This window comes from Marmota monax, unplaced genomic scaffold (assembly GCF_021218885.2).
Source record: "Marmota monax isolate L192 unplaced genomic scaffold, Marmota_monax_Labrador192_F-V1.1 WCK01_AAM20220418_F8-fsc00177, whole genome shotgun sequence".
NCBI lineage: Eukaryota > Metazoa > Chordata > Mammalia > Rodentia > Sciuridae > Marmota > Marmota monax.
In genome coordinates, this window is record NW_026694922.1 from 2,751,778 (window position 1) to 2,777,238 (window position 25,461).

At 53.2% G+C, this 25,461-nt stretch overlaps 3 protein-coding genes across 7 annotated transcripts in view; 2 read left to right on the forward strand and 1 right to left on the reverse strand.

The window, feature by feature from the left end:
* The first annotated feature begins 1,790 nt into the window (after positions 1-1,790).
* Tfip11 (tuftelin interacting protein 11) lies at positions 1,791-18,518 on the forward strand. 2 transcript variants are annotated; one of them, XM_046427262.2, is made up of 13 exons: positions 1,791-1,943; positions 3,525-3,742; positions 5,989-6,142; positions 6,381-6,537; positions 8,101-8,228; positions 10,120-10,272; positions 12,277-12,804; positions 12,895-13,001; positions 13,637-13,805; positions 14,449-14,692; positions 15,080-15,222; positions 15,621-15,786; positions 17,117-18,518. In XM_046427262.2, the coding sequence occupies exons 2-13, from the start codon at positions 3,534-3,536 to the stop codon at positions 17,470-17,472; spliced, it is 2,514 nt and encodes an 837-aa protein (XP_046283218.1). In that variant the 5' UTR covers positions 1,791-1,943; positions 3,525-3,533; the 3' UTR covers positions 17,473-18,518. The 2 variants fall into 2 exon arrangements, with proteins under 2 accessions (XP_046283218.1, XP_058429570.1); XM_058573587.1 differs by lacking the exon at positions 1,791-1,943 and adding an exon at positions 2,193-2,212.
* Positions 17,572-25,419, reverse strand: Srrd (SRR1 domain containing). The gene is made up of 7 exons (XM_046427267.2): positions 25,235-25,419; positions 22,606-22,646; positions 21,061-21,317; positions 20,871-20,969; positions 19,040-19,194; positions 18,449-18,494; positions 17,572-18,076 (listed from the first exon to the last, which is right to left on the reverse strand). Exons 1-7 carry the CDS (start codon positions 25,396-25,398, stop codon positions 17,825-17,827), a joined length of 1,014 nt encoding a protein of 337 aa, XP_046283223.1. The 5' UTR covers positions 25,399-25,419; the 3' UTR covers positions 17,572-17,824.
* Positions 24,994-25,461, forward strand: part of Hps4 (HPS4 biogenesis of lysosomal organelles complex 3 subunit 2) — a 29,042-nt gene continuing 28,574 nt past the window's right edge. The window contains exon 1 of one of the 4 annotated variants that reach the window (XM_058573592.1): positions 24,994-25,144. The gene's annotated coding sequence lies outside the window, so the exon portion shown is untranslated. The remainder of the gene's footprint in view (positions 25,145-25,461) is intronic. The other 3 variants (XM_058573591.1, XM_058573590.1, XM_058573589.1) reach the window with 3 other exon arrangements.

The window sequence follows — 25,461 nt, forward strand, 5'->3', positions numbered from 1 at the left end:
TCAGTGGGCGAGCGTCCTGGGTTCAATCCCTGGTACACCTCCCCCACACTGAAAAAAAAAAAGAATTAAGTGAATTAAGCCAGGGAAAGTGATCAGAAGAGACCCCAGCAAAGAACCAGTAGGTCAGCCTCAGTGACTTCTGCCCTGCTCTGCCCTGTGCTGGGGCATTTAATTATTTGAATTATTTAATTATTTCAATGCCACATATGACATTCAGTTGTCACATCTCTGTAGTCTCCTTCAGTCTGGAGCAGTTCCAGGTCTTCCCTTGACTGTCATGGCCTTGGCACTCCAAGGTTACAGGCTAGCTCTTCTGTAGAATGTCCCTTTATTTGGGTTTGTCTGTTAAATCCTCCTGATTAGACTTTGCATCTTTGGCAGGACTAAGATGGGAACAAGGCTGTGATCTTCTTGGGGCATTTTAACAACTGGCGCATAACTTCATTCTGTCTACCTCCTGACAGTGCACCTGCTCATCACGTGACCAGTCTGCACTCCTGTCTCATGACAGTCCATAAGATTCCCCTGTCCCAAAACCACCCAGTGAGGTGCATCTGACGAAGTGAATCCATGGGCATCAGCTGCCCTCACCATCCACTTACCTGCAGCTCTGAAGTCTGGTAAAGCCAGAAACACAGTTAGGAGGAGCCAAGCTTCCTTTTATTTTTGGCCTTAACATATAAACCTGTGTCTAGTTTCAGGCCCAGACTTAAAACCCTATCTTTTCTCCTTGTTTCCCTCAATCTGCTTGAGGACTTTGCAGTGTTCCGCTCTTCCCTTCACCTACTCCTGGGCTCCAACCCCAGTCTCTAGTTTCTTTCTAGAGTACATACCATGTGTCATGCACAGTGACTCCACGTATCTCTGTGGAGAGAGAGAGACCATCCAGTCACAGTCCCCGTTCCTAGGAGAGCCATGCTTAACTGGCTTTATGTAGGTTTTCGTTGAATTCATAGCAACCATGGAAGCCACACCACATCCAGTACTTCATGTACACTTACAGCGATCGCCTCCTGGATCTTTTTGATTACACGGAGATGAGAGGAACAACCAACGCTTCCGAAGCACCTACTGTGTGCCAGCTACAGTCTCCCCTGCCTACACAGTTAATTTTACTGAATCCTCAACCATTTTGCGTGGTGGGGTGGGGGGGGCTTCCCGTGGTGTGATGCCTGGCTCCAGGCCCAGCTGGGACACAGCTGGACCGAGAGGGAAGCCCGGAGCCGGCGCGCTCCACGTCTGCGCGGAGTCCCCGGGTGGGCGTTTCCCGCAGGGCGGGTCCTGTCCTGTGGGCACGCAGCGCGTTTAAATTAGACCAGTGAGTGGAGGGATTTATTCGCCAGCCGGTTGGAAAGAAGACAGGAAAATATTCCTGGAGAGAATACTGGGAGCTCTAGACTTGGCCCGCTTAGCCGTCACTGTCCCCAAACTCTGGCACCAGGCGACTACTGAGCCCACGCCGGCGCCTACAGCGAGGGCCAGGGATTCGCGGCCTTGACGTTCGTCATTCTGTTTTGAACGCCGCGTCCCCGGCCACACTCCGTCGCTCCCCTCTTGGGAGCCAGTCCTTCATCCCCACTGTACAGATTCAGGGTCGCGGCCTGGCACAGGCGCCTCCTTAGGCCAAGCCGGCTCAACGACATCCTCGCCAGTCACCCCAGCTGGGCCGTCGCGGCGGGGAGGCGGTCGCGGCGGGGAACTCCGCCCCCAGACACTCGGGCCCTGCGCCTCTGCCTCTCTCTTCTATTACCTTAGTCCCTTGCCACAGGAACCGACCCGCTCTAGCGTTGTAGAGCTGCCAAGGCAACCAGCGCGACACTTCCGCTGTTGGGACGTCACTTCCGGCGCGCCGGCCCGGGTACATCCGGGTTCAGGCCGCCGCCGGGAAGGGCTTTTCGCGGAGCGTGCGGAGCTGTGTTCGGTTCGCTGGGCGGCTCTTAGAGGTGAGCAGGACGTGGATGAGGGGGATGCTGCCCCGCAGGGAGTGCGGGCGAGGGCGAGGGGTGGGCGGACCGTGGCCTTTTCGCCGTGGGGTCCATTTCGCAGAGAGCCCTGCCCCGGCCGGAAGAGGGGCGGCGCCGCTCGGGGTCCTCGGGGAGTCCCGGCCTGGGCCGAGTTGGGGACTCCTAGACAGCAGGGTAGAGGCAGGTCCGAGTCCTGGCCTGGGCCTTGCCAGCACTGGCACCCGGACAGATGCTTCCCTTTGCGTGGTGTAAGTATCCTTCTTGCAGAAATGTCTCAATGCCGCCATCAAGTAGCCAGCCTCGAGCGCCCAGTGTGTACTTGGCATCTACCGGGGCCCTGCAGCCCGTGACTGACCTGGGGTTTCCACTGTGCCCTGTGTCCCAGGAGGCATAGTGTAATTTAATCCAGTGAACCTGGGGCCTACCCCTCCTTTGAGAACATGTCCCGCCTGTGCATTCCTGGGTGAGGTGGAGCTGCTGCGTTCAACCAGTGCCCCAGTGGGAGGAAGCAGGGACAGCTTTCTCACAGCTGACCGGAGTCGGCCACTGCCCGAGGAAGTAGGGATCTCCTGACCCTGAAGGCCACTTGCAACAGTCGGTAGACAAGAACACAATGGCTGTCACATAATGAGTATTACTCTGTAGGGCATCATGCTTGGCACCTTATACACACTGAGGTTCACGCGCTGAGTATCTGGTAGAGTTGGGTTTGAATTCAGGCAATGATTTTAATCTGCCCGATTGCAGTCACCTTGCTAGATTTGGTCTGTAGTCCAACAAAACCAATGGTGATGAACTGCGGCATGGAACTGTTGTTTCTTGACTATTTGCTGTGAGCTCAGTTGTTTTTAATTTTTAAAAGGACTTTTTTTTTTTTTTTTTGCCCAGCGGGTCTGCGCACACCTGTAGTCCTAGTGGCTCTGTAGACTGAGACAGGAGAATTACCTGAGTTCAAAGCCATGGCTTCAGCAATGGCGAAGTGCTTAGCAACTCTAAAATACACAGTAGGGCTGGATATGGCTCAGTGATTGAGTACCCAAAAAAGAATATTCTTTTCTTTTTTTAGTACCAGAGATTGAACCCAGGGGCACTTAACCACTGAGCCACATCCCAGCCCTTTTATGTTTTATTTTGAGACGGTGTCTTGCAAAGTTGTTTAGGGTCTTGCTAAGTTGCTGAGGCTGGCCTTAAACTCGTGATCCTCCTGCCTCAGCCTCCCATCTTGCTGGGATTAAAGGCATGCGACACCATGCCAGGTGTTCAGTGACTTTTAAGTGCCTCATTGAATCGTCTTTGCAAGCATTCTTTAATGTTGGTGCAGTTATCAATCTTAATTTAAGAAAGAGCCAGATCTCATCACAGCTACAGATCTCATCACTTAGTACTGATTGTTTTTTTTCTGAAATAGTATCTGTTTTGTTGAATATTCACAATGATTTTGGTGAACTTTGAATTTGGAGGAAGTGTTGAGGGCAGCCGGGAGTAGAAACTCCCAGGAAATCCTCAAGCTGCTGCCTCCAGGACTCATCACACACTGTGTCCTGTTTGTCCTTTCCCTAGTAACTGGCCATGTCTCTGTCCCATTTGTACCGGGACGGGGAAGGCCACATGGATGATGATGATGATGAGCGAGAGAACTTTGAGATCACCGACTGGGACCTCCAGAATGAGTTCAACCCCCACCGGCAGCGCCACTGGCAGACCAAGGAGGAGGCCACCTATGGGGTGTGGGCCGAGCGTGACTCAGATGAGGAGAGGCCCAGTTTTGGAGGAAAACGGTACTGGCTGCATGGGCCCTCCCCCTTGCCTTAGGAAGTGGGGAGGATGGGAGTGGGGGGCCGCTCCCCGGCAGTGCTTCTCCTGGCCTTATGGAGTCCCCTGGCTGCGTCAGCGGGAGGAGCAGGTCCTCCCAGGCTGTCCTTCACTTATGTAGCCATCAGCACGTGGTCACTGAATAATTACTGCATACTTGGCCTTGTGCTCTACACTGTCTCCCTGGAGCTCAGACTTTAGTGGGTAACAACAGGTTTTAATCTACAACTCAGTAACTATAACTGTGATTTAGGACAGGAAGGAAGCAAGAATGCCCCGGAGGGTATTTAGCTTATTCTGGGAGGTCAGGGAAGAGTTCCCTGGAGAAGTGACCCTTAACTGATAGGAAAATGGAAGGGGCTAAGGTGGTGGGACAGGGTAAGTATACAGAGGACCTTGTTTGGAGGCCCGAGGTGGCCACAGGGCACTGAAGATCTGTAGGCTGGAGAGGAGGGAGTGGGACTTGAGACGGGATTGTAGGGGAAGGGGAGAGCCCTGTCACAGGTGTGTGAAGGAGGCAGGGAGCCCCAGTGATGGCAGAGAGCTCTTTGAGGAGGCCAAGGCTGTGGTCCCAGCAGCAGTGTGGCGGGGGTAGGCTAGGGTGGTGGCCAGGAGGTGAGAGTGTAGGCCAGAGGTCCTCTCCCTGGGGTGGGAGTCTTGCTTATGCTGGCCTCAACTCACTCACCCATATGTGCCTCCAGGCTGTGGACTCCTGAGGCTGGGCCCCTAAGGGGTTTCTTTTTCCCAGAAAGAACAGGGTGAAAGAACCTAGGGGTCTGTTCAGCCTCCTCTCACCCGCAGCAGGTGTAAAAGCATATGATACGTAGGTCAGAGGTCAAGACTTGCATGGTCAAGGGCTGATAGGAGTAGCCCACAGATACTGGCCACTCGTCCTGCGGACTTCATAGACTGGGCTCTGCTCCCTTAGGACAAAGGGGCCATTACTATCCTCCTCGTTGTTGGTGAAGAAATTAAGACTCAGAGTCATACAGCGAAGCTGAAACCAACCTGGAAACAAAACCTGGAGCTCCGTGGTTCTGGAGTTTGGGCTCTAAACCACCAAATTGTCGCATCTTTTAGGAAAAAGTTCCCTGAGTTCTGTTGCTCCTGTGGGGTGTTTAATGCCTAGCTCAGTCCTTTTATAAAGGACCACTCTACTTGGCAGTTTTCCAGGACATCTTTTCTGTGTTCCTCTATCCACACAGGGTTGTTTCACACAAAAGTAGCTGGGTTAGTGACTTACCATAAGTGTTGGTCTTGAAGCAGTCACGGTTTAAATAGTACATTTCACAAGGTTAATTTCCTGGGTGTTTTAGTTTAGTTCTCATATTTAAATGAATTTAGTGGATATGAGCTTCTAAGTTCAATTAATATATTTATTAACATACTTCACATTCATATAATCTTTTAATGAATTTTACTTGTGTATGTGTTTTTTTTTTGTGGTGCAGGGGATAGAGCCCAGGGCCTTATGCATTCAAGGCAGCCACTCTGCCAACTAAGCAAGATCCCCAGCCCTTGAGTATGATTTTTATCTATTTGAATTTCTACTATTTTATTATTGGACTTGAAATAATGTTTACAACAAATACTTTTAAGGTAGATTAGATTTAAAAAAGTGTAAAAGGGAAATTAGGTCATCAAGTTTTATCTTGAATTTATAATTAACTCAATATTGATATCTTAAAAATATATATTTAGTTGTAGATAAACACACAGTATCCTTATTTATTTTTATGTGGTGCTGAGGATCAAACCCAGTGCCTCACATATGCAAGGCAAGCGCTTTATCGCTGAGCTACAGCCCCAGCCCCTCAATATTGTTATTGATGTATCTTCAGCTATAAATTTGAATTGAACGTCCCAGGTAAACATGTTAAATGTGATCACATGAAGCCTGGCCTGGGGTCCTTTTCATATACTGACATACAAATAAATATGTTACTCTTTTTTTTTTTTTAAATAATTTTTTAGTTGCCAGTGGACCTTTATTTATTTATTTATATGTGGTGCTGAGGATGGAACCCAGTGCCTCACACGTGCTAGGCAAGTGCTCTGTCACTGAGCCTCAGCCTCAGCCCAAATAATTGTGTTACTCTTTTAAAATGGATCCCACGGGTCCGCTCTGAGGACTTCCTTGTGAGCCCAGTTCCAGACAGGGCCAGCTGCAGAAGAGTTCTTTACTGACCAGGGCTTGCATCTGTGCCTGCAGGGCCCGCGACTACTCTGCGCCCGTCAACTTCATCAGCGCAGGGCTCAAGAAAGGGGCGGCTGAGGAGGCAGTGCTGGAAGATTCTGAGGATGAAGAGAAACCGATTAAGCAGGAAGACTTTCCTAAAGATTTTGGACCAAAGAAGTTAAAAACGGTAGAGTCTTTATCGCAGGATTGTCACCTGAGTAATGTCCTCCAGAGGCTTCCTGGCAGGGAATCTCAGCAGGCCCTCTCACGCGGTGGGGTCTCTTCCTTCTTGACGGGCGTCACTGATCTGTTTGGTTCATGATGCTCTTTTCCCGTAGTGCTCTGTAGCCACCAGGCCATTTTCTCATGGGTCAGGCTTCTGCAAGTTTTTCTCACAAGTAAACTTTGGTCATTCTGTTTTGCAGGGCGGCAATTTTAAGCCCAGCCAGAAAGGTTTTGCAGGAGGAACCAAATCTTTCATGGACTTTGGCAGCTGGGAAAGACACACGAAGGGAATTGGGCAGAAGCTTCTTCAGAAGATGGGCTACGTCCCTGGGCGAGGTCTTGGGAAGAACGCACAGGGTACGGCAGCAGCACCCTGGAGTCCTGTGGGGAGGCCAGGCTCGCTCCTCTCCGCCTTTTCCCTTTTAAGGGGACTCTGACTCTCTGGCCTCGTTTGCCCATGCAGGACGGTTGTGCTCCTCGGCTCCCTTGCTGTCTTAAAACCCAGTTAAACAAAAGACACTGAGTGAGAGAAAGTACTAAGGTCTGAACCAGGCTGACGTGATGTGACATGGCTTCCTTGTGTCCTGACTCGGGTTTCTAAAACATGGATCAGTGGCCAACATTTAGACATCAGCCTGTTTCACCTAAAGTTCTGTCTTGTGCGTGGCAGGAGTGTAGCTGGATCATATGGTCCCTCGGCCTGCATGTGGCCTTCGTCTAGATGCAGTGTCCCACTCCTATACACTATGCTCTTTATGGGAACCATCCTGTGCCCTGAAGGCCCAGGGAAAATTTGTGATCCTGCTCACGAGGGTTTTGGTAAAAACAAACAAACAACAAAAACTGGGTCTAGGGACACATGCTTGTTACCTGGGAGGCTGAGGCAGGAGGCCTCGGGTTTAAGACCAGCCACAGCCAGCTAGCGAGGCCCTCAGCAGGGGCTGGGATGTGGCTCGTAGCACAGTGCCCCTGGGTTCAGTCCCCAGTGCCTCCCTCCCAGGAAAAGGTTCACGAGTGTCAGTATGACTCTAAGTGGCCTTCGCAGCAGCTGGGACCTGTGGCTGTGGCTTTGGGCGAGTCTGTCCTCACTCTGCTACACGGTCTCCTCTGGTCCTCCCCCACCAGCTCCAGTGAGTCACTGTCCCTCTCCCACATCTCTTGAGTCAGAGCCACACAGATCAGGCAATAGGCCCCTTCCTGCAGGAACTTTTCCTTTTTGAGCTTCTTTCTACGAATGGTCACCAACCTGATGCAATCCGAAGTGTCCTCTGTGGTTGGAGTTCCAGTCTTAAATGGTTGTTGTCAGTCAGTCGGGTTGGGTTGGAAACATTAGCTGTGTGGGAAGTACAGGAAGTGGAAAGAAGGTGATGGTGACTGGGAGGGATGGAGAAGGGGTGACCTTGAGCTTTAGCAGCACTTCAGGGGGATCACCACTGCACGTGTACGTGCAGGGCTTGAACATGGTGTGAATATGCAGATAGGGCGGGGCGGGCTCCTGGCCCATGTTTTAGGAACCCTGTGTGGAAGGCAGCACCCCTCAGGTGGAGGCGCTGCGTCTGGTAGCTCAAACCTCTGTGCCTGAGCCTTCAAGGGGTGGAGTGTCAGATTTCGCACGCCTGTGTTCTCAACTGCAGGGGACTTGTTCTTTTCTTGTCCACTAACACAGTGAGCATGAGTAGCAGTGGAAATCTGTGTTTGGGACATAAATAACCCAAGGTCAGCAAACTGTTAGCAGCATAAATGCTCAGAACTTTGAAACCATATGGGACGTGACAGTGTTCCAAGGATAGGCTACAGAGCTCCTTTAGAGCAGTGAAATTTTGTGTAAGGAGCCAGGACTGTGTGTACTCACGTGGCTTGTTCAGTCCACGGGTTGATCTGATCTGAAGCCTTACTTTTTGTCTCTTGCTGGGTTGGCAGGAATCATCAACCCCATCGAAGCCAAACAGAGGAAAGGGAAAGGAGCCGTGGGGGCCTATGGCTCGGAGCGGACCACGCAGTCCCTGCAGGACTTCCCTGTGGTGGACTCGGAAGAAGAAGCCGAAGAGGTAAGGGAAGGTGGGAGATGAGGGTGGGGTGTCCGGTGCCACTGTGGTAGCTGCCTGTCCGTCCTCTCATGCATCCTCTCAGTCTTCAGGTGTTCATTTTGGCCATAGGCTGGGTACTCTGCTGGAGACTGGGTGTCCCTTGAGTAGACATAGCGCCCGTTGGGCAGTATATAGGCAATGACAGTAGGGAGAGATGGCAGATGTGCCGGGTGCACTGGTGCAGACCTGTGATCCCAGTGACTCAGGAGGCTGAGGTAGGAGGATCGCAAGTTCAAGGCCAGCTTCAGAAATTGAGCACAACTCTCAATAACTTAACAAGACCATGTCACAAAATAAAAAAGGAAGAGAACTGGGGATGGAGTCCTGTGGTAAAGGCCGCTGGGCTTCATCCCCAGTACGGGGGGAAGGAGAGAGGGTGTACCAGGAGGTGCCTAGGCGGAAAGTGAGGCTGGGTGTCGAGCTGTGTTTGATAAACGTGGCTGCCTGGGAAATCTTGGGGGGACTGCAGTATTCATTTGAGACCCAGAGGAAAAGAAGGTTCTACCAGCAGGGAGAATGGAGAGGCCAGAGGATGTGCATGAGAAACTCTGGGATGGGAACGTGGGAGACCATGGGGGAAGACCATGGGGGAGGGCGGCAGACCCAACAGGGAGGGAGGGGGCTTCCACAGTCTCCTGGCCTCCGTGGCTGTTGGGGTCCTGGCATGGCTTTAACTCCAGCTGCAAGGGGCAGCTCTTTGTCCCTTGGCGCTCATGAGCAAAAGTAGGATGCTACAAAGCAGCCTGACATTGCTGTTCTTGTCACCCACCATCTCCTGTTAAGGGGGAGGAGGCGTTTGATGAAGTGCACTTGACGACTCTGAGTCGGGCCCAGATGCAGAAGCCCACAGGTGTCTGTGTTAAGTAGGCAAGCTGGGTGGCCCAGCCAGGAGTGGCGGGCAGTGACCACACCCATGGGGGCGTGGCCGTCTGAAGGGCTCTCCCCTGCTCAGCTCCAGGCAAGTGTTGCTGTAGGAGACTTTCCCAGAGTAGCCCAAACTTCAGAAGTTGTTTCTTTTGGTACCGGGGATTGAACTCGAGGGCCCTCGACCATTGAACCCCACCCCGGCCCTATTGTATCTTATTTAGAGACAGGGTCTTGCTGAGCTGCTTAGGGCCTCGCCGTTTGCTGAGGCTGGCCTTGAGCTCATGATCCTCCTCCCTCAGCCTCCCAAGCCTCTGGGATGACAGGTGTGCACCATTGTGCCTGGCTTCAGAAGTTTTTTGAGGAAAAAAAAATTTACAGGTTTAAGCCAGTGTGAGAAAAAGAGGGACAGTCACAAAAGCTGGACCTTCTGAGGGCTGGACCGAGTCTCCTTAGCCTAGACTCTTTCTCCTTCAGAGAAGTCATTTTGCAGTTTTGGGAGTGAACTCAGAGCCTTGCCTGTGCTGGGTGCACTCAGCTCCATCCCCAGGAAGGATCTCACTGAATTGTCCAGGCTGCCCTTGAACTCTTGACCTTCCTCCCTCAGTCCCCTGAGTAGCTGGCCCCGCAGGCTGTAGCACCCGGGTTCACGTTATTTCCAGTCAGAGCCGTGTTCTCCTGTACTTAATCTTACACGTGGTGTTCCTGAGTTTTACAGGAGGGCGGCCTAGAGTCTGTGCTCGGTAAACGCTGCCTTTCCTTTTTTTTGTTCTCGTTTCTGTGGGGTGCACCTGCCTCCGGAACCTGTGGGAGGGTGGGCATCAGGGAGTGTCAGCAGGTGGCTTAGTGTCCCACGGCACAGTTCTTCATGCAGAGCCCGGCACACGCTCATCTGGGCAGCTGGTGATTGTCTTGGTGGCTTCAGTGGCCGCACCTCCTGTGAACAGTGGTATTCCCCGTGGAGACTGACTGCGTGCCTCTGGTGCAGGAGTTTCAGAAGGAGCTGAGCCAGTGGAGAAAAGACCCCAGTGGGAGCAAGAAGAAGCCCAAGTACTCCTACAAGACGGTGGAGGAGCTGAAGGCCAAGGGCAGGATCAGCAAGAAGCTCACGGCTCCCCAGAAGGAACTTTCTCAGGTCAAGGTATGGGGCTGGGGACCTGGTCCAGGATGGGGGAAAGAGAAGCCACGCCCAGGGTGACGGTGATGGCTGGCCATTTCCTAGGGTTCTCTTGCCTTCCGTCAGGCTGCTGCTTTTCTTGAACCCTCTCCTCCTGCCCTGGTGGGACATTCCTGTCTTTAAAATCTGCGCATGTCCTTGTTCTTAATGTGACAGGGTTCCAGAGGTGGCAGGACTGTTCTGGATCCTTCCATTTTGCTAGACCTTCAGCTTTTTTTCAGGTTTGGTTTGGGTTTGGGCAGTTAGTTTGCACCTAAAGCTTTACTTGAGGCTGAGGAGAGGTTCCTAGGACAGCCACCAAGATAAAGAACACAGAAGTCGCCCAGGCCTTACGTGCCGGGAAGCTGGCAGCGACTCTGGCCGGGAGCGTGGGGAGTGTCAGGGCACTGTGCTGGGGACACTGGAGTCTGAGCTCACGCCCAAAGTTCTGCTTTGCTGGTGGATGGAGTCTGCATGCGCTGTGGGCCTCTGTAGCTGGAGAGTCCGTCCTGTGTCGGAAGCTGACCACGCAGGGCCTGCCGAGTGGCACCAACCCCAAGGTCGCAGCCAGCCGTGCCGTCCTGACCCCAACAGCTCATCCTCGTTTTCTTTCTGCGTGCTTGTCTCAAATATTTGGAGAATGAATTTCATGGACAGTACAACAAGGCCAGGGGGAAAGGGGTGGGGTTTACTCAAGTGACAAGGAAAGAGGTGGAACTCGCAGGCTGAGAGGAGGCCCGAGAGCAGGCTGTGCTTGGCTGGGGAGTGACGTCGCTCCTGGGTCACCGCTGCTGTCCAGGCGTATCCAGTCAGGTCCCTAAAGCATGAGTCCTCGGGGTCAGCTCTGCACCTTCCTGCAGTCTCCACTCAGGTCTCCCCACTTCTGCTCTCCCACTGCTCACTGGGCCCAGGCTGCGCTGCCTCAGGGAACCGCCCCTACGCCCTGGCTTCCTCGGCCCTGACTCCTCATGCCCAGGCTCTCCCCAGCATGGCCGCAGTCCCTGCTCCCCACTGCTGCTCCAGCCCGCGGAGACTGCCACTCCTCTGCCATCTCTGAGTGGGCGGCCTGGGAGTCATTCCAGCAAGGATGCCACTGTCATGTGCTCCTGCAGTGCTCATTCCCGTCGCCTTCCCGAGGGCTGAGGGCAGTGGAGATGGCTGCCCGTGGCCAGGCAGAGGACAGGTGTCACCAGCTCGAAGAAGCCCCGGTGATGTTCTCAACTCGCCCAGCATGCTGCATGGCATGTTATCTGGGGACAATCAGGAACGGGTGCTAGGTCCCACCCAGCGAGGTTGAGTCGGATCTGGGCTGAAGCCCTGGGAGCTCTTTCTAGGCTAGTCACTCTTATTTAAAGCAACAAATGATTATTCAGAGGCACAGGCCACACTCAGATTCCCTCAGTTTTCCTAAAATGTTAGAAGTAGTTCATTCCTAAGTTGCCTTAGTCCAATAACTATGTTTATTGTTTTTATGTTTTTTAAAATTTTATTACAAGAGTAATGTGTAGGGCATTTTAAGAAATTAGGAAATTCAGAGAATAAAAACATGAACAATAGTACCCACCCTCCCAAGGTCACCAAAGTTGAATGCCTTATACACCTCCTTTTAGGTCTTTCCCTGTGCTTCTGGGCATCTGTGTGTAGCTTTTACCAAAAGGCCATATTTTGATTATCAAGTTTTGTTAGCTGCTTTGACGAGTAGAGCTTCTACTTTTCCATGAAAATAGGTTCCTTTGCTAACACTCAGTCCCTATTCAAATGTCCTGTTTCCTAAGGTCCTCCGTCTGGATCATTCAGAGGGATCCAGCCTCGGGCTCTCTGCACCCGTTCTGTCCCCAAGCCTCCTCTGATCTAGTCCCCCATGGAGCCACCTTGAGACACGCTGCCCTCTCACAGCTCTGCTAAGCTGTGGTTGACACTCCTGCCCACATCCTGGTGACGGGCAGCAATGGTGGGCGCTAACCCGTGTCCTTTCTGCTCCCGCTCCAGGTCATTGACATGACGGGCCGGGAGCAGAAGGTCTACTACAGCTACAGCCAGATCAGCCACAAGCACAACGTGCCCGACGACGGGCTCCCGCCGCAGTCCCAGCTGCCACCCCTGCCCGGCAAGGAGGCCAAAGCCCCCGGCTTCGCCCTGCCCGAGCTGGAGCACAACCTGCAGCTGCTCATCGACCTCACGGAGCAGGAGATCATCCAGAACGACCGGCAGCTGCAGTATGAGCGGGACATGGTGGTGAACCTGTCCCACGAGCTGGAGAAGATGACCGAGGTCCTGGAGCACGAGGAGCGCGTCATCTCCAACCTGAGCCGGGTGCTGGAGATGGTGGAGGAGTGCGAGCGGCGCATGCAGCCCAGCTGCCCCAACCCCCTCACCCTGGACGAGTGCGCCCGCGTCTTCCAGACCCTGCAGGACAAGTACTACGAGGAGTACCGCATGTCGGACCGCGTGGACCTGGCTGTGGCCATCGTCTACCCGCTCATGAAGGACTACTTCAAGGAGTGGGATCCCCTCAAGGTGAGCTGGGGAGCTATGGCCGCTCTGGGCTGGGGCACGCCCTGCTGAGGAGGGCAGAGCGGGAGGGCCGGCTGACGCCCTTCTCCTCAGGACTGCACCTACGGCACGGAGATCATCTCCAAGTGGAAGAGCCTCCTGGAGAACGACCAGATCCTGTCCCATGGCGGTCAGGACCTCTCCGCAGATGCCTTTCACAGGTACCGCGGTGGGCGCTGCGCTCCTGGCCCGGGGGTCGCTGGAGGCAGGGGACAGTGGAGGTGTCCGTGTTAACCTGCTGCGCACCGGTTCTGCTCTGGGAATTTAAACCACTCCCTGCTTGCTCAGCCTGGTTGTCAAGTGTCTGTTCAGGGCCAACCACATGCTGGGTGCTAGGCTTTACCTGGGGGACTGCAGCCAGCTCTGGTCCACCGTGCAGCCTGCTGGGTACATGGTAGCGAGTAACGAGGGCGAGCACTTACTTAGAGTGGGAATCGGAACAGAGGTCACTCAGGAAGGGACATCAAGCTATGGCCCAGAGGGTCAGAGGTGTCAGCTGTGAGTAGAGCTCTAGGTGGGACAGCATCTGTAACCTGGAAAGGAGCCTTCTGCTGGGGCCTGTGAGCCTGTGTCATCTGCAGCAGACTTGCCAGGCGGGTGGGCACTACCAGGGGGACCCAGGCCAAGTAGGCCGGCAGGGGAGGTCAGGTTAGCCAGGTGGGGCCTCCGGTTCTGGTTCTGGCTGCTTCTGTGCTGTTGCTTTTCCTTGTTCTGTGGTCAGGGTTAGGGAGGTGGTGGTGGCTGGGGTGCTTGGAAACCCATCCTTGGGGTAACCAGGGCCCTCTGCCTGCTGCAGGCTCATCTGGGAAGTTTGGATGCCTTTTGTTCGAAATATCGTCAACCAGTGGCAGCCAAGAAACTGTGATCCGATGGTGGACTTCCTGGACAGCTGGGTACATATCATCCCCGTGTGGATCCTGGACAACATCCTGGACCAGCTCATCTTCCCCAAGCTGCAGAAGGAGGTAGGCCAAGCCCTGGGGACAGCTGTGGTCAGCGACCCTGGGGACTGTGGAGCATTTCTCCTGCCTTCCGCTGTTAGAATGCCTGGAATTCAGAGTCCATCAGCACAGCCCTTTGTCCTGTGGCAGAGTCCAGCCCTCTCCTCGGGACTTTCCCCCAGGCCTTCTAGAGGGAATTCATTTCTTGAGGTTTCAATGAAATTAGCCTCATGGGTCTATGAGGTTTAACACGTCATGTGTTTGTTGGGGTTGGTGTCTTAGTTCTGGGGACATGGAATGTGAAATGCCTATAGGCACCTTGGTCACCATAGAGGGGAGGCTGGGTCATCTACATGAGTGCCAGGGACAGTCTGCACAGTGGCACAGGCCACGATCCCAGGAGCCTAAGGCAGGAGCGTCACAGGTGCGTGGCCAGCCTCAGCAACTTAATGTGGCCCTATCTAAACATAAACAGGGCTGGGGGCGGGGCTGTGGCCGAGGCCCTGGTTCAGTCTCCAGCATCAGGAAGATAAATGGAGAGGGACATGGCCTGGGCCAGGAGAGCAGGGCCTCCCTCCTCAAAGACAGTCCTCACCCACAGCTGCACGGGGCGGGCTCTAGATGGCCTCAGGCTGCATCAGCTGCTCCTTTTCCTGACCCTCTGCAGGTGGACAACTGGAATCCCCTGACGGACACGGTCCCCATCCACTCCTGGATCCACCCGTGGCTGCCCCTCATGCAGGCGCGGCTGGAGCCCCTCTACTCCCCCATCCGCAGCAAGCTGTCCAGTGCCCTGCAGAAGTGGCACCCCAGCGACTCCTCGGCCAAGCTCATCCTCCAGCCCTGGAAGGACGTCTTCACCCCCGGCTCCTGGGAGGCGTTCATGGTCAAGAACATCGTGCCCAAGCTGGGTGAGGAGTTGGAGAGCGTGCATTCAGTCGTGGCCTCGGGTCCCTGGCCCTGCGGTCAGCGGTGGAGAAACGCCCTGGGGTCCCTCCTGCTGTTTACCGTGGCATCGATTGAAAGCCTGCAGTGGGGACGTGCAGGTCACTGCGTCGCGGCTTTCCTGGCTGGTCCGTTTCTGGCCCTGGAAGCAGCACAGCCGTTGGCGTTCTGGGATGGCCGTGGGGTCGCGCTCTAAATTACTAGGGGGTTATTTGGGGGTAAGAGGAAAAAAGTGATTTTTAAGAATCGCTATGGTGAGCGCTTAAAATGACCTTTAAAAGCAGCTTAAAGACCGATGTCGTCCGTGGCTCTGCTGGTAGGAAGGCTGACCTTGGGGACGGTTTCTCCTGCAGGGATGTGTCTGGGTGAGCTGGTTATCAACCCCCACCAGCAGCACATGGACGCCTTCTACTGGGTCATCGACTGGGAGGGGATGATCTCCGTCTCCAGCCTGGTGGGGCTCCTCGAGAAGCACTTCTTCCCCAAGTGGCTCCAGGTGCACTTGGTTTGCTTTGTCGCGGGAGGAGAGGTGGCAGGGTGGGGACATTCCTTGATTTTCCACTTGAACACACATCGTCAAGGGGAGGCATCGTCTGTCATGACAGTGGCCCCCCTGTTCCCTGAGCACTCTCTCTGCTCTGTGTCACTCCTCCCAGTCCTGTGGGGGAGGGACTGTGACATCCCTGACATGGAGGCCGAGCTCAGCAGGTTTCCTGTAAGGGCACTTAGACACAGACTGGCTCTGAAGTCCTTGCTCTGAAGTGCCACTTCTCAGCTCCTAGAAACCCGTCAAGTGGTGTCACTCGCTTGGAGGACCAGTGTCAACACAAGGGCCGCTCTGGGAAGGTGGCCCTGCTGTTGCTGTGGGGTGAAGGTTCCCTTTCCTCCTGGCAGGTGCTGTGCTCCTGGCTCAGTAATGGCCCCAATTACGAGGAGATCACCAAGTGGTACCTGGGCTGGAAGTCCATGTTCTCAGACCAGGTGCTGGCCCATCCGTCTGTCAAGGACAAGTTTAATGAAGCACTGGACATCATGAACAGGGCGGTGTCCTCTAATGTTGGTGAGTGAGGATCCTCCATGGTGGAGGTCTTGGCCCCACATCCCCGGTCTCTAAACACACGAATGACAGCACCCGGGTTCTGGGATCCACAGGCTGCCTGCGTAGTACATGGATAGCTGCCTGCTGGACCCAGTTCTCTGTCCACTATGTCTGCTGCCCAGGTCCACTGGGCTGGTGGGGCCTATTCCCTGATGGAGGTTGGCTGCAGCTGGATTCAGACGCTGCTGCTCCAGCCTAGCGTGGCCTGGTGCTTTGGAGGCTCCCTGTGCCAGCCAGCTGGCCTTGGGGTGCTGCTTGTGCCCGTAGCTTGTAGCGGGGGTTTTGAGGTCAGGGTGGACGGTGTCTCGCTGAGCAGTTGCTTAACCTCTCTGGGCTCCACGTTCCTCATTGGTTACAGAGGGATTACATGGGTTGGGGCCTGTCACGGTGACGTGGTCTCTGTTCCCAGAGCTGCTCAAGTCACTCTGCCTAGATGAGGAGTCAGTTTTAGGTTCACATTTTGACACTTGGGAGCGTCCCAGTCCTGTGCGGTTGCCTGAGCCAAGGCCATTGATGCGCTTGGCCAGCTCTGCTGGGGCTGCAGCATGCTTCATCTAATGCGTTTCAGGGCCTATTGGCTCGGCTTGCTCAGGGACACGGCGGTGCAGGGTGGTGGCTGGGACTGTCATTTCTGTCCCCTTTTAATTCTATTCACCGGGTTTCCTGAAAACAGCTGGAATTCACAGGTGACGTCATTACACACTCTTTAATGAGGCAGATGAGCTTCTGTGCTGCTCTCCTGTCCAGGTCCCTCGAGGGCTGTGTCCATCTTCACCTTCTCTAGACATTCTCCCCCAGCCACCCCCAGGTTTCATGTTCCCAGAACCATTCCCTGCCTGGAGCCCTCAGTGTCTGTGGCCCTCCGTCACCCTCCAGGCTCTGCTCTCCTAGAGTCGGGGACCTGAGTGGATAAGTTAAAACATGGCGGGTGTCCCAGAGCGGAGCCAAGGGCCTAAGATGGCCGCGCTGGGAATGAATGAGTTCCCAGGGTACTAAGAGTGGCCAGCGTGCAGTGGAGGCTCTGGGGGACACTTTGGAGACGGAGCTGTGACTGAAGTCAAGGTTGCTGGCAGTCAGGAGGACCCTCCCATTTATGTTGGCGGTTTACCCTGGTTATCTGATATCAGTCTGATCTACAGATTAGTTTTTGTGATACTGTCCACTTGTCCAAAGTCCCCCCAGTCACTTGAGTCTGAGGCAGAGCTGCCCTCGGGTGAGTCATGAGCACAGCTCAGACTAGATCAAGTGATGGTCAGTTTCCCTTATGCCTTTCCTCCCTTCCCTGTCTCAGGGGCCTACATGCAGCCGGGAGCGCGGGAGAACATCGCCTACCTCACCCACACGGAGCGGAGGAAGGACTTCCAGTACGAGGCCATGCAGGAGCGCCGTGAGGCCGAGAACATGGCCCAGAGGGGCATCGGTGTGGCCGCCAGCTCTGTGCCCATGAACTTTAAGGACCTCATTGAGACCAAGGCCGAGGAACACAACATCGTGTTCATGCCCGTCATCGGCAAGCGGCACGAGGGGAAGCAGCTGTACACCTTTGGCCGCATCGTGATCTACATTGACCGGGGGGTGGTGTTTGTCCAGGGCGAGAAGACCTGGGTGCCCACCTCCCTGCAGAGCCTCATCGACATGGCCAAATAGACCAGAGAGGTGCCTCACAGAGGCAATGTGCACGAACAGTGTTTGATTATCTTTGAGGTCAGGCCAGGCCACTAGGAAGAACACTGCTTTACAAGTGCATCAGTCCTGTTCTGGGTGCTGGAGTTAAACTCAGGGGTGCTTAACCACTGAGCCACATCCCCAGCTCCCTTTTTAATATTTTATTTAGGGACAGGGTCTCACCAAGTTGCTTAGGGCCTCACTAAGTTGCTGAGGCTGGCCTTGAGTTCACAATCCTCCTGCCTCAGCCTCCTGAGCTGCTGGGATGACAGGCATGTGCCACCGCACCTGGCTGACCAGTGTCGGTCTTCACACTGAGTTCTCAGGCTATACATCATCCTAAAAGCACCTCAGCTGGTGAGGTGCACTGTAGTGAGTGCAGGTCAGCAACAGGGTCTATCGTTATCTTCCTGATGATTTCAAGGTCCTCGCAGTCCTGATACTCTGGTTCTTCCCCAAATGCCCACACATCCCTGGAGAGCTGTTCCAGCTTTTGTGCAGGGAACCAGTGAACAGAGGTGTCATTAAAGGTGTCTGTGTACTGGGGTGTCTGAGGCAGCTCGACTTCCTCCAGCCCTTCCAGAATCTGAGCAGAAAAATTCAAACATGATGACATCAGTCACACCAGGGTCCGCACTTCCTGCTAAATTTCACCACCTCGTCCCTTGGAAAAAATAAGGAATAGGAGACTACTGATGCTCTAGCACAGGGCATTGACACCCCTAGGACAGTGGTGTGCTGGACAGTGACCCTGATATAGGGGCAATCAGGAAAACACTAAGGGGGTGCTGAAATGTCACAGCTCTCTGGAACACACCCCCATGGAGAGGGTTGCTGATGGTACAGTGCTGTCACTGTCTCCACTGGCAGAGTGTCTACCTGGAGCAAAGCTGGACTCTCCACAGTGAGCAGGGGAGTGGTTCCACCCTCTTCCCGCCAGGCCCCTTTATTCAGATACCTTTGCAACATAAGGGTAATTTTTCTGCAGAATCCTTGTCAACAACCTAGAAATTAAAATAATACAATTATGAGGTGTGAAGATGGTTTTATTTAAATTAAGACTTGTAGGAAAGTGAGATGACCTAAATATAGTAAGAGTTAAAGAAATACCAGGGGAGGTTAAACAGAGGATGTGAAGACCTGGGGCTTTTGCCTGTGTCCCCAGGAGATGACAGCACACCTGAGCATCAGAGGTGAAAGGGGGCGGAGCAGTGGGCAGCTATGGCAGATATGGAGAGTGTTTCAAGGACACCTCTGTCACTAGGGGAGAGATTATTTGTAAAGAGACTCTAAACTGCTGCACAGCTTGACTGAGGGTCTAAAATCTGACTTGGACTGGGGACAAGGCTCGGTGGCAGAGTACTTGCCTGGTGTGTGTGACACCCTGGTGCCCATCCCCAGCACTTCAAAACCTGACTGTCCCCCTTTAGCTGTTTCCTTACAGAGCAGCATTTCCTAGGGCAGGATGGCAGGGGATGCACTCTGCCTGTGGCAGTCTGCTGTGGGTGTCACCTCTGGGCTGACCCAATGGCAGTGTTCTTGGGGTTACCTCTCCTCCAGGCCCTTGAAACTGTTCCCGATGATGACCATCTTAGAAAGGGCATCTACTGACCAGTTGCTCCATAAAAGGTTGTTGTACAAGGCTGTCCCGCAGTGGGGCATGTAGAAGATGGTGGGCTGGCCACAAATACTCCGCTTTCCTTCCTGGGAACATGAAATGACAAGTGTGACCTCTGGCAGGGCATACTTCTTTCAGCAGGTGACGGAGACCTCAGGACAGATGTCAACATGAGCTAAGAGACAACTGAGCATCACCTGTCATCCCAGTGCCTCTGGAGGCTGAGGCAGGAGGATCTCATCAAAGCCAGCCTCAGCAACAGTGAGGCCCTAAGCAACTTAGTGAAACTCTGTCTCTAAATAAAACACCAAAATAGGGCTGGACTGGGCTCAGTGGACAAGTGCTCCTGAGTAACACCGCTGCCCCGGCCACCAAAAAAAAAAAAAAAAAAAAGACAACTAAACCCCATGTGGACAAAACTGGAGATTGTTCCAGTTTAGTCTACACTATTATGTGGGATGGGGTGTTGGGAGGCCATCATGCCTAACAGGTATGCCCCAGTAGCACAGAAAGCTCTGGAGGAGGTAGGGGGCTTCTTGGGTCACTATCAAAAAGGACAGGAGGGACAGCTGTGGTGTCTCCATGTACTGTAGTTAGTGATCCTTGCCTCCTGTCTCACTTTCTGCAGATCCCCTTCAGATGTCCCCCGGGAGCATAGACCACTGTTCTACAGCCAAACTCCCTGGCTGTATGGCTGCTGCCACCTCTGTGGTTTCTCCACCTGCAGCTTCCTTTGTGTTGGATGGAACCCAGGGCCTCGTGCATGCTGGGCAAGCTCTCCACCACTGAGCCCTAGCCCCAGCCCCAGCCCCCTTTATGTTAATAAGAAACCTCAGTGGACTCCTCATCAGCCAGCTCTGCATAAGCTTCCTGCAGTCCTGGTTCTGTCCCTTTAGCAAATTCCTGGCAGATCTTCAAACCCCAGTTCAGACCCAGAGAAGCTCCCTGTCCTTCCCAGCACCCCACTACACTGCTGCATTCACCACTGGGGTTCACAGGCCACACGCCCTGGTAGCCATAGGCTCCCTAAAGTGGACTGGCTCTCGGTGATCCTGGTCTCTGGCAAGCTCCCTGCCCAGCCCAGAGAAGGCACTCAGAAGACCATCTGGACTGAGCACCAGTGTTCCAGGACCCTGTCAGCACTGGGGACCGACTTGTCAGCAGGGCCTTTGTTGGAGGTTATGTAATGAGCCATGAAATGGCAGTTTCAGGACACAGAGGAATCAAATGATCCTCTAATCCCCAAGAGGATGCAAATCTAGATTCAGAGGTCTCTGCGCATCCTGGCTTCTGTCCTGTCCTGTGGAAGGGCTTCTCCTTCAGAGGCCTTGGGAATGTCAAAGCTCTTGGAGGTGCTGGGGCAGCGGAGGACCTGCTCACAGGTCCCAGCCAGGTCTTCTGTCCCCTTTTACTACCTCTCCTGGGACAGGGTGCAGCCTGACTAGACAGACTCATTTGAGGCACCCGGACTGTGCCTTCTTGAGTTTTAGGTAGTGCAGCAAATACCAACTTAGAATAATTTTTGGACAAAAACTCCTCACAAAAATTTTGCAAACCTGACTTGCTGTGGTTCATGCTCTTTGTGTAAGTTTTTTTTGACAGGACCATGACATAAAGCAAAATGTGGGTGACTGATTGATTAGTCACACTGTACAGACACGGGGAGGGAAGTGGGTGGTGGAGAGGGGCCACCACCACCGCAGAGAGGCACTCTGCTCTGGTCAGGATCCTCATGTGGCCCACCCGCTTCCCCACCGCTCACCTCGTTCTCAGGGAGAACAGTCACCCCGAGGGAGTGAAGAACAGCGATTTCAAGCTGGCTGAACAGAGGGTCATAGACCCAACAGTGACTTCTGGGGATCTGCGAGGGAAGAAGAGTGGCCTCAGCCCAAACACCCACAGCACAGTGCACGAGGCCAGGGAGGGGGGGTGCAGGCGGGTCTGATGCTCACCTGGCACTTTTCCAGGAACAGAAGCAGAAACGCAAGCTGGGTTCTCGCTGTGACGCAGGTGGCAAAGCTGCCAATGCCGTAGCACACACACTTGATGTGGCAGACTCCCCTGACCAGGGCCTCTCCTGGGTTGGGGTCAGGGGCCACATCCTGCTCATCGGGTGAGGTGAGATGCAGGTTTCCAAGGGCATCTGAAAGGGTCCCTACGGGAGCCTCCAGTTGTCCCAGCTGTTTTATAAGACACTGGCTGATGGTTTCTGAAAGAGCCCGCAGCCAAGGTGCATCAGGGGCCACGCTCTGACCCTGTGAGCCAAGCCACCAGACCCAGGGCAAGATGGCTTCAACTCTCAGACAGAAAAGCTGCCCGGCACATACAGCCACACCCAGGGCAGACAGATGATCTGTGTCCCGGACCCCCACAGCCCCAGACCCAAGAGAGACTTTCAACAAAACGTGGCTTTCCCTCATGGGCGGTTTCCTCTAAAACTCGAATGTGAACTCAACTCTAATTTGACAGGAGACGTCTGGTAATTGCAAGCTACGCTCTGAAATACTTTTTAGATTAGAGGAGCATAACTTTCAAAATCACTATAAATGTCAAGGTGTAGAAATATTTCATATGTAAAAGTTAAAAAAAAAAAAGGCTGAAGGTGTCAAGAACCTAATGAATGCTGTTCTGTTGAACGCCTGTCCCACAGAGGCAGGTTCTTGTCCCTTTTTTTATTATATTGGTACTGAATTCTGTTGAACAAAGCTACATCCAAAACAAAACAAAAAGCCATGCATTCCAGTAACAAGATAGCAATTTTCACTTGTCAAATTAGCAAAGCTGTCTTTACAAAAGACCCCAGGCTAGGAGAGCTGCGCAGGAAAACTGGCTCTTTAGGTTCTTGCTGATAAGAGACTTGGGGGAAAAACTGTTTGGAAACAGCATGATAACGGACACGGAGTTGGTCACTTGCCTTTCACTTAATTCCGCTTCTGGGACTTTATCCTAATAGATCACACTAAATTTGGCACAAGCTTTATGCATAAAGATGCTACCTGCAAAGTTATATAAAAATAACTAAAATATAAAGGAAAAAAAAGCCCTCAATAAAAATGACACCCATGGTAAGCTCACTCAGGGCATGAATATCATGTTGCCACATTACATGTAGGAAAGGATCACGATGGCAGGAAACAGCCTGCCCCGTGCTGTCCAGGAAGAAGAACAGGATAAAAATAAGCCACAGCAATAATGATAAGGACAGTCAGTATTTACTGCCTTCTGTGCAGCGGGCAAGCACGGTTCCAAGCACCAAATTGTCTCATTTAATTCTCATGCCTATGTTACAGGATACAGATGTTATTACCCTCATTTCACAGAGAAAGAAACTGAGCGTCACATTTAGTTAAGTGCCAAGAGACACAGCCCTAAGGGGGAGTCACAAACACAGCTCTGTGAAGCAAGGTGCTCTCCAAGGAGGGTTACATTCCCCTCTCTGCCCATATCCACATCCTCCTCTCCCTCCTTCCACCGTCCCCTTGGCCAGTGGTACTCACCCAAGGCTGCGCTCCAGAAGTCAGAGACGAGCAGGTCCCCTCTGTGGAGAAAAGTATAGCATGCTCACCTCCCACCCGTGTCAGGGCTGCCCGAGCTGTGACCTCCTGACAAGTTGGCTGCATGGGAGGTGAAGGGACCTCCGGTGCAGAGCCCACCCTTACTGACTGAATGACAAGAAGGGAAACAAATTTTGACATGTTCAGGGTCCTCATATATTCTGCTGGGGACAGAGAGGGCCTCCGGGAGGAGGCCTCAGGTGCCCAGGGGCAGATCTGGATCCGTTTGGCATCCTTAGTCCACAACCATGCCTGGCACTGTTACAGCTCAATAAATCGTTGTTAAATTCTTTGATTGAGTGTTTTTGAGCTTTAGTTTCCTCATGTCTGGAATGGGGATAAAAACTGTACCCACATGGAGGGCGACAGGAGGAATTCAGTGGTCTGACATTCTTAGTACAGTGCCACATAGCAGATACTCCATAGTCTTTGTCATATAAAACATTCAAAATCATAGAGACAAACGTGTTTGCCAGGGTTGGGAGGAAAGGTGGAAACTGCCGTGTTATGTGTACGGGGTTTCAGTTTTACAAGATGAAAGACCTATGGAGGTAGGTGAGGGTGACCGCTGCATGACATTACGGATGTATTTAACACCGTGGAAGTGCTGAAGCATGTTCTTAAAAATGGTTAAGATGATCAACTATGTTATGTGCATTTTGCCACAATAAAAAAAAAAGATTTTAAAAAAAGATTCTAGGGGGCTGGGGTTGTGGCTCAGCAATAGAGCATTCACCTAGCATGCGCAAGGCCCTGGGTTCGATCCTTAGTACCACATAAAAATAAGTAAACAAAATAAAGGTATTGGCCTAACCAAATAAATAAATAAATATTTTTTAAAAAAAGATTCTAAGGGGAGAGTAAAAGAAGAGACAAATCAAGTGTTTGGTGTCTTTGCTCAGGTCATCTGCCTTCCACAAGCCATAAACCAGGGACTATTTAGGGGGTTCAGGAAGGAGTGGACAGTATTGAAAAACATCTGCCCAGAGGTTGCCCAGGTTCCTCACAACAGGTAAAGCAGAGCTCCACTCTGCATGGCAATGCTGTCAACTGGCAAATACGTGCATAGTCAGCATGTAGAGCCTGGGCCCCTCCCTATCCAGGGCAGTGGTGACTTGACATAGAGGAGTGCTGGGAGAAGCGGGGAGCTCCTGGGAGATTCTGAAGAAATTGAGGAAATAACAGTGAATAGAGATATTGTTGTGGTTTGGATGTGACGTGTCCTCCAAAAGGTCACATGTGAGACAATGCAAGAAGGTTCAGAGGAGAAATTATTGGCTTATAAGAGTCTTAACCCAATCAGTGAATTGATCCCCATAAGGATTAAGTGAGTGGTAATTAAAGGGTAGGGTATGGCTTAGGGGCTTATGATTGTATCTGGCCAGTGGAGTCTCTCTGCTTTCTGATCACGATGTGAGATGCTTCCTCTGCCATACTCTTCCACCATGTTCTCTCTGCCTCACCTCCAGCCCCAAGGAATGGAACTGGCCTTCTATGGACTAAGACCTCTGAAACTGTGAGCCCCCTAACTTATCCTCTACTACAGTTGTTCTGGTCAGGTCGTTTAGTCACATCAGTGAAAAAGCCAACTAAAACAGATAGGGAAAAGCACTCAGGAGGCTGAGGCAGGAGGATCTATATTCTAGGCCAGCCTGGGCAACCTAGTGAGACCACTGTCACTCTCACACACAGTTACCCCAAGCCCCAAGACACATTCACTTTCATTGCACCTTCAGAGATCTTAGAAAGAATTGTTTTTATTTCCCAGTCTCAACCAGTTGGTTAACGGTTTGGATTCACAGGACCCTCTGGTAGAAATTAATCTAACTTCTATCTCTTGTGATATTTCTTCACTCACTGATCTGAATCACGGCTAAAGCTGTTAGTTATTGAGCTCTAACAGGACTGCAAGTAAATAAAAATACTAAACAGTAGTAGGTAGCATTTACTAAATACCTCCTGTGTTGGGCACTGCTGTGCTTTCTAACTACAGGGCAGGGTATGGGGGGATTTGGGTAGAATAAGAGTCCTGAATAATGACAAGATGAAAGCACAGGTTTTGGAGTCACAACGATCTGAATTTGGAAACTGGTTCCATGCCTCGCCCATGTCTCTTTGAGCTACCAGCATTCTAACAGCGTGTGTAGACGGTTTAAGCCAGTGCTAGGCACACAGCATCCATCCCAAAACTAATGGTGGTGGTGACAGTCACGTGTTCCTAATACCAACACCAACCAACCTCGGGCCGGGCGGGAAGCGCCATGCCCGGCCGGCGCTCTCCGCGGGCAGGAGACGGTTCCGTCCACTGCATTGGAATCCCGGGGTTGACCTACGCGGGCCGTGTTTGCAAGCCCGTCCCACAAAGGGGAACGCCATGGGCGCAGCTGTCACTGCCGCAGGAGGAACGAGACGCGCTTACAATAGACCGGGTCCGCAGCGGGCGAGTCGCCTGCATTAAAGCCTCACAGTGGCCCCAGGACAGGTGCGCAGCACGTCCCCGTCCCCACCGTACAGCTAGGGCGACCGAAGCCCTGCGAGGCGCCTCTGCCCGCCAGGATTGGCCCGCACTCACTGGGCCTCCCGGAGCCGACGCAGCACGACTCCGCTGTCCGCCTCGGGCTCTGCCTCCCGGCCGCCGACCTCCGCCTCCCTCCGCCGCGGCCGCTTCGCCGCCGCCGAGCGCCTCCTTCGCGGGGCCGCCTGCACCCAGGGTTCCAGCGCCACGGCCGCCGCCATTGGCCCTGACGTCACCGCCGAGCGGCGCGCCGGCCTGACGTCACCAGCGCGCGGCGGCTCGCG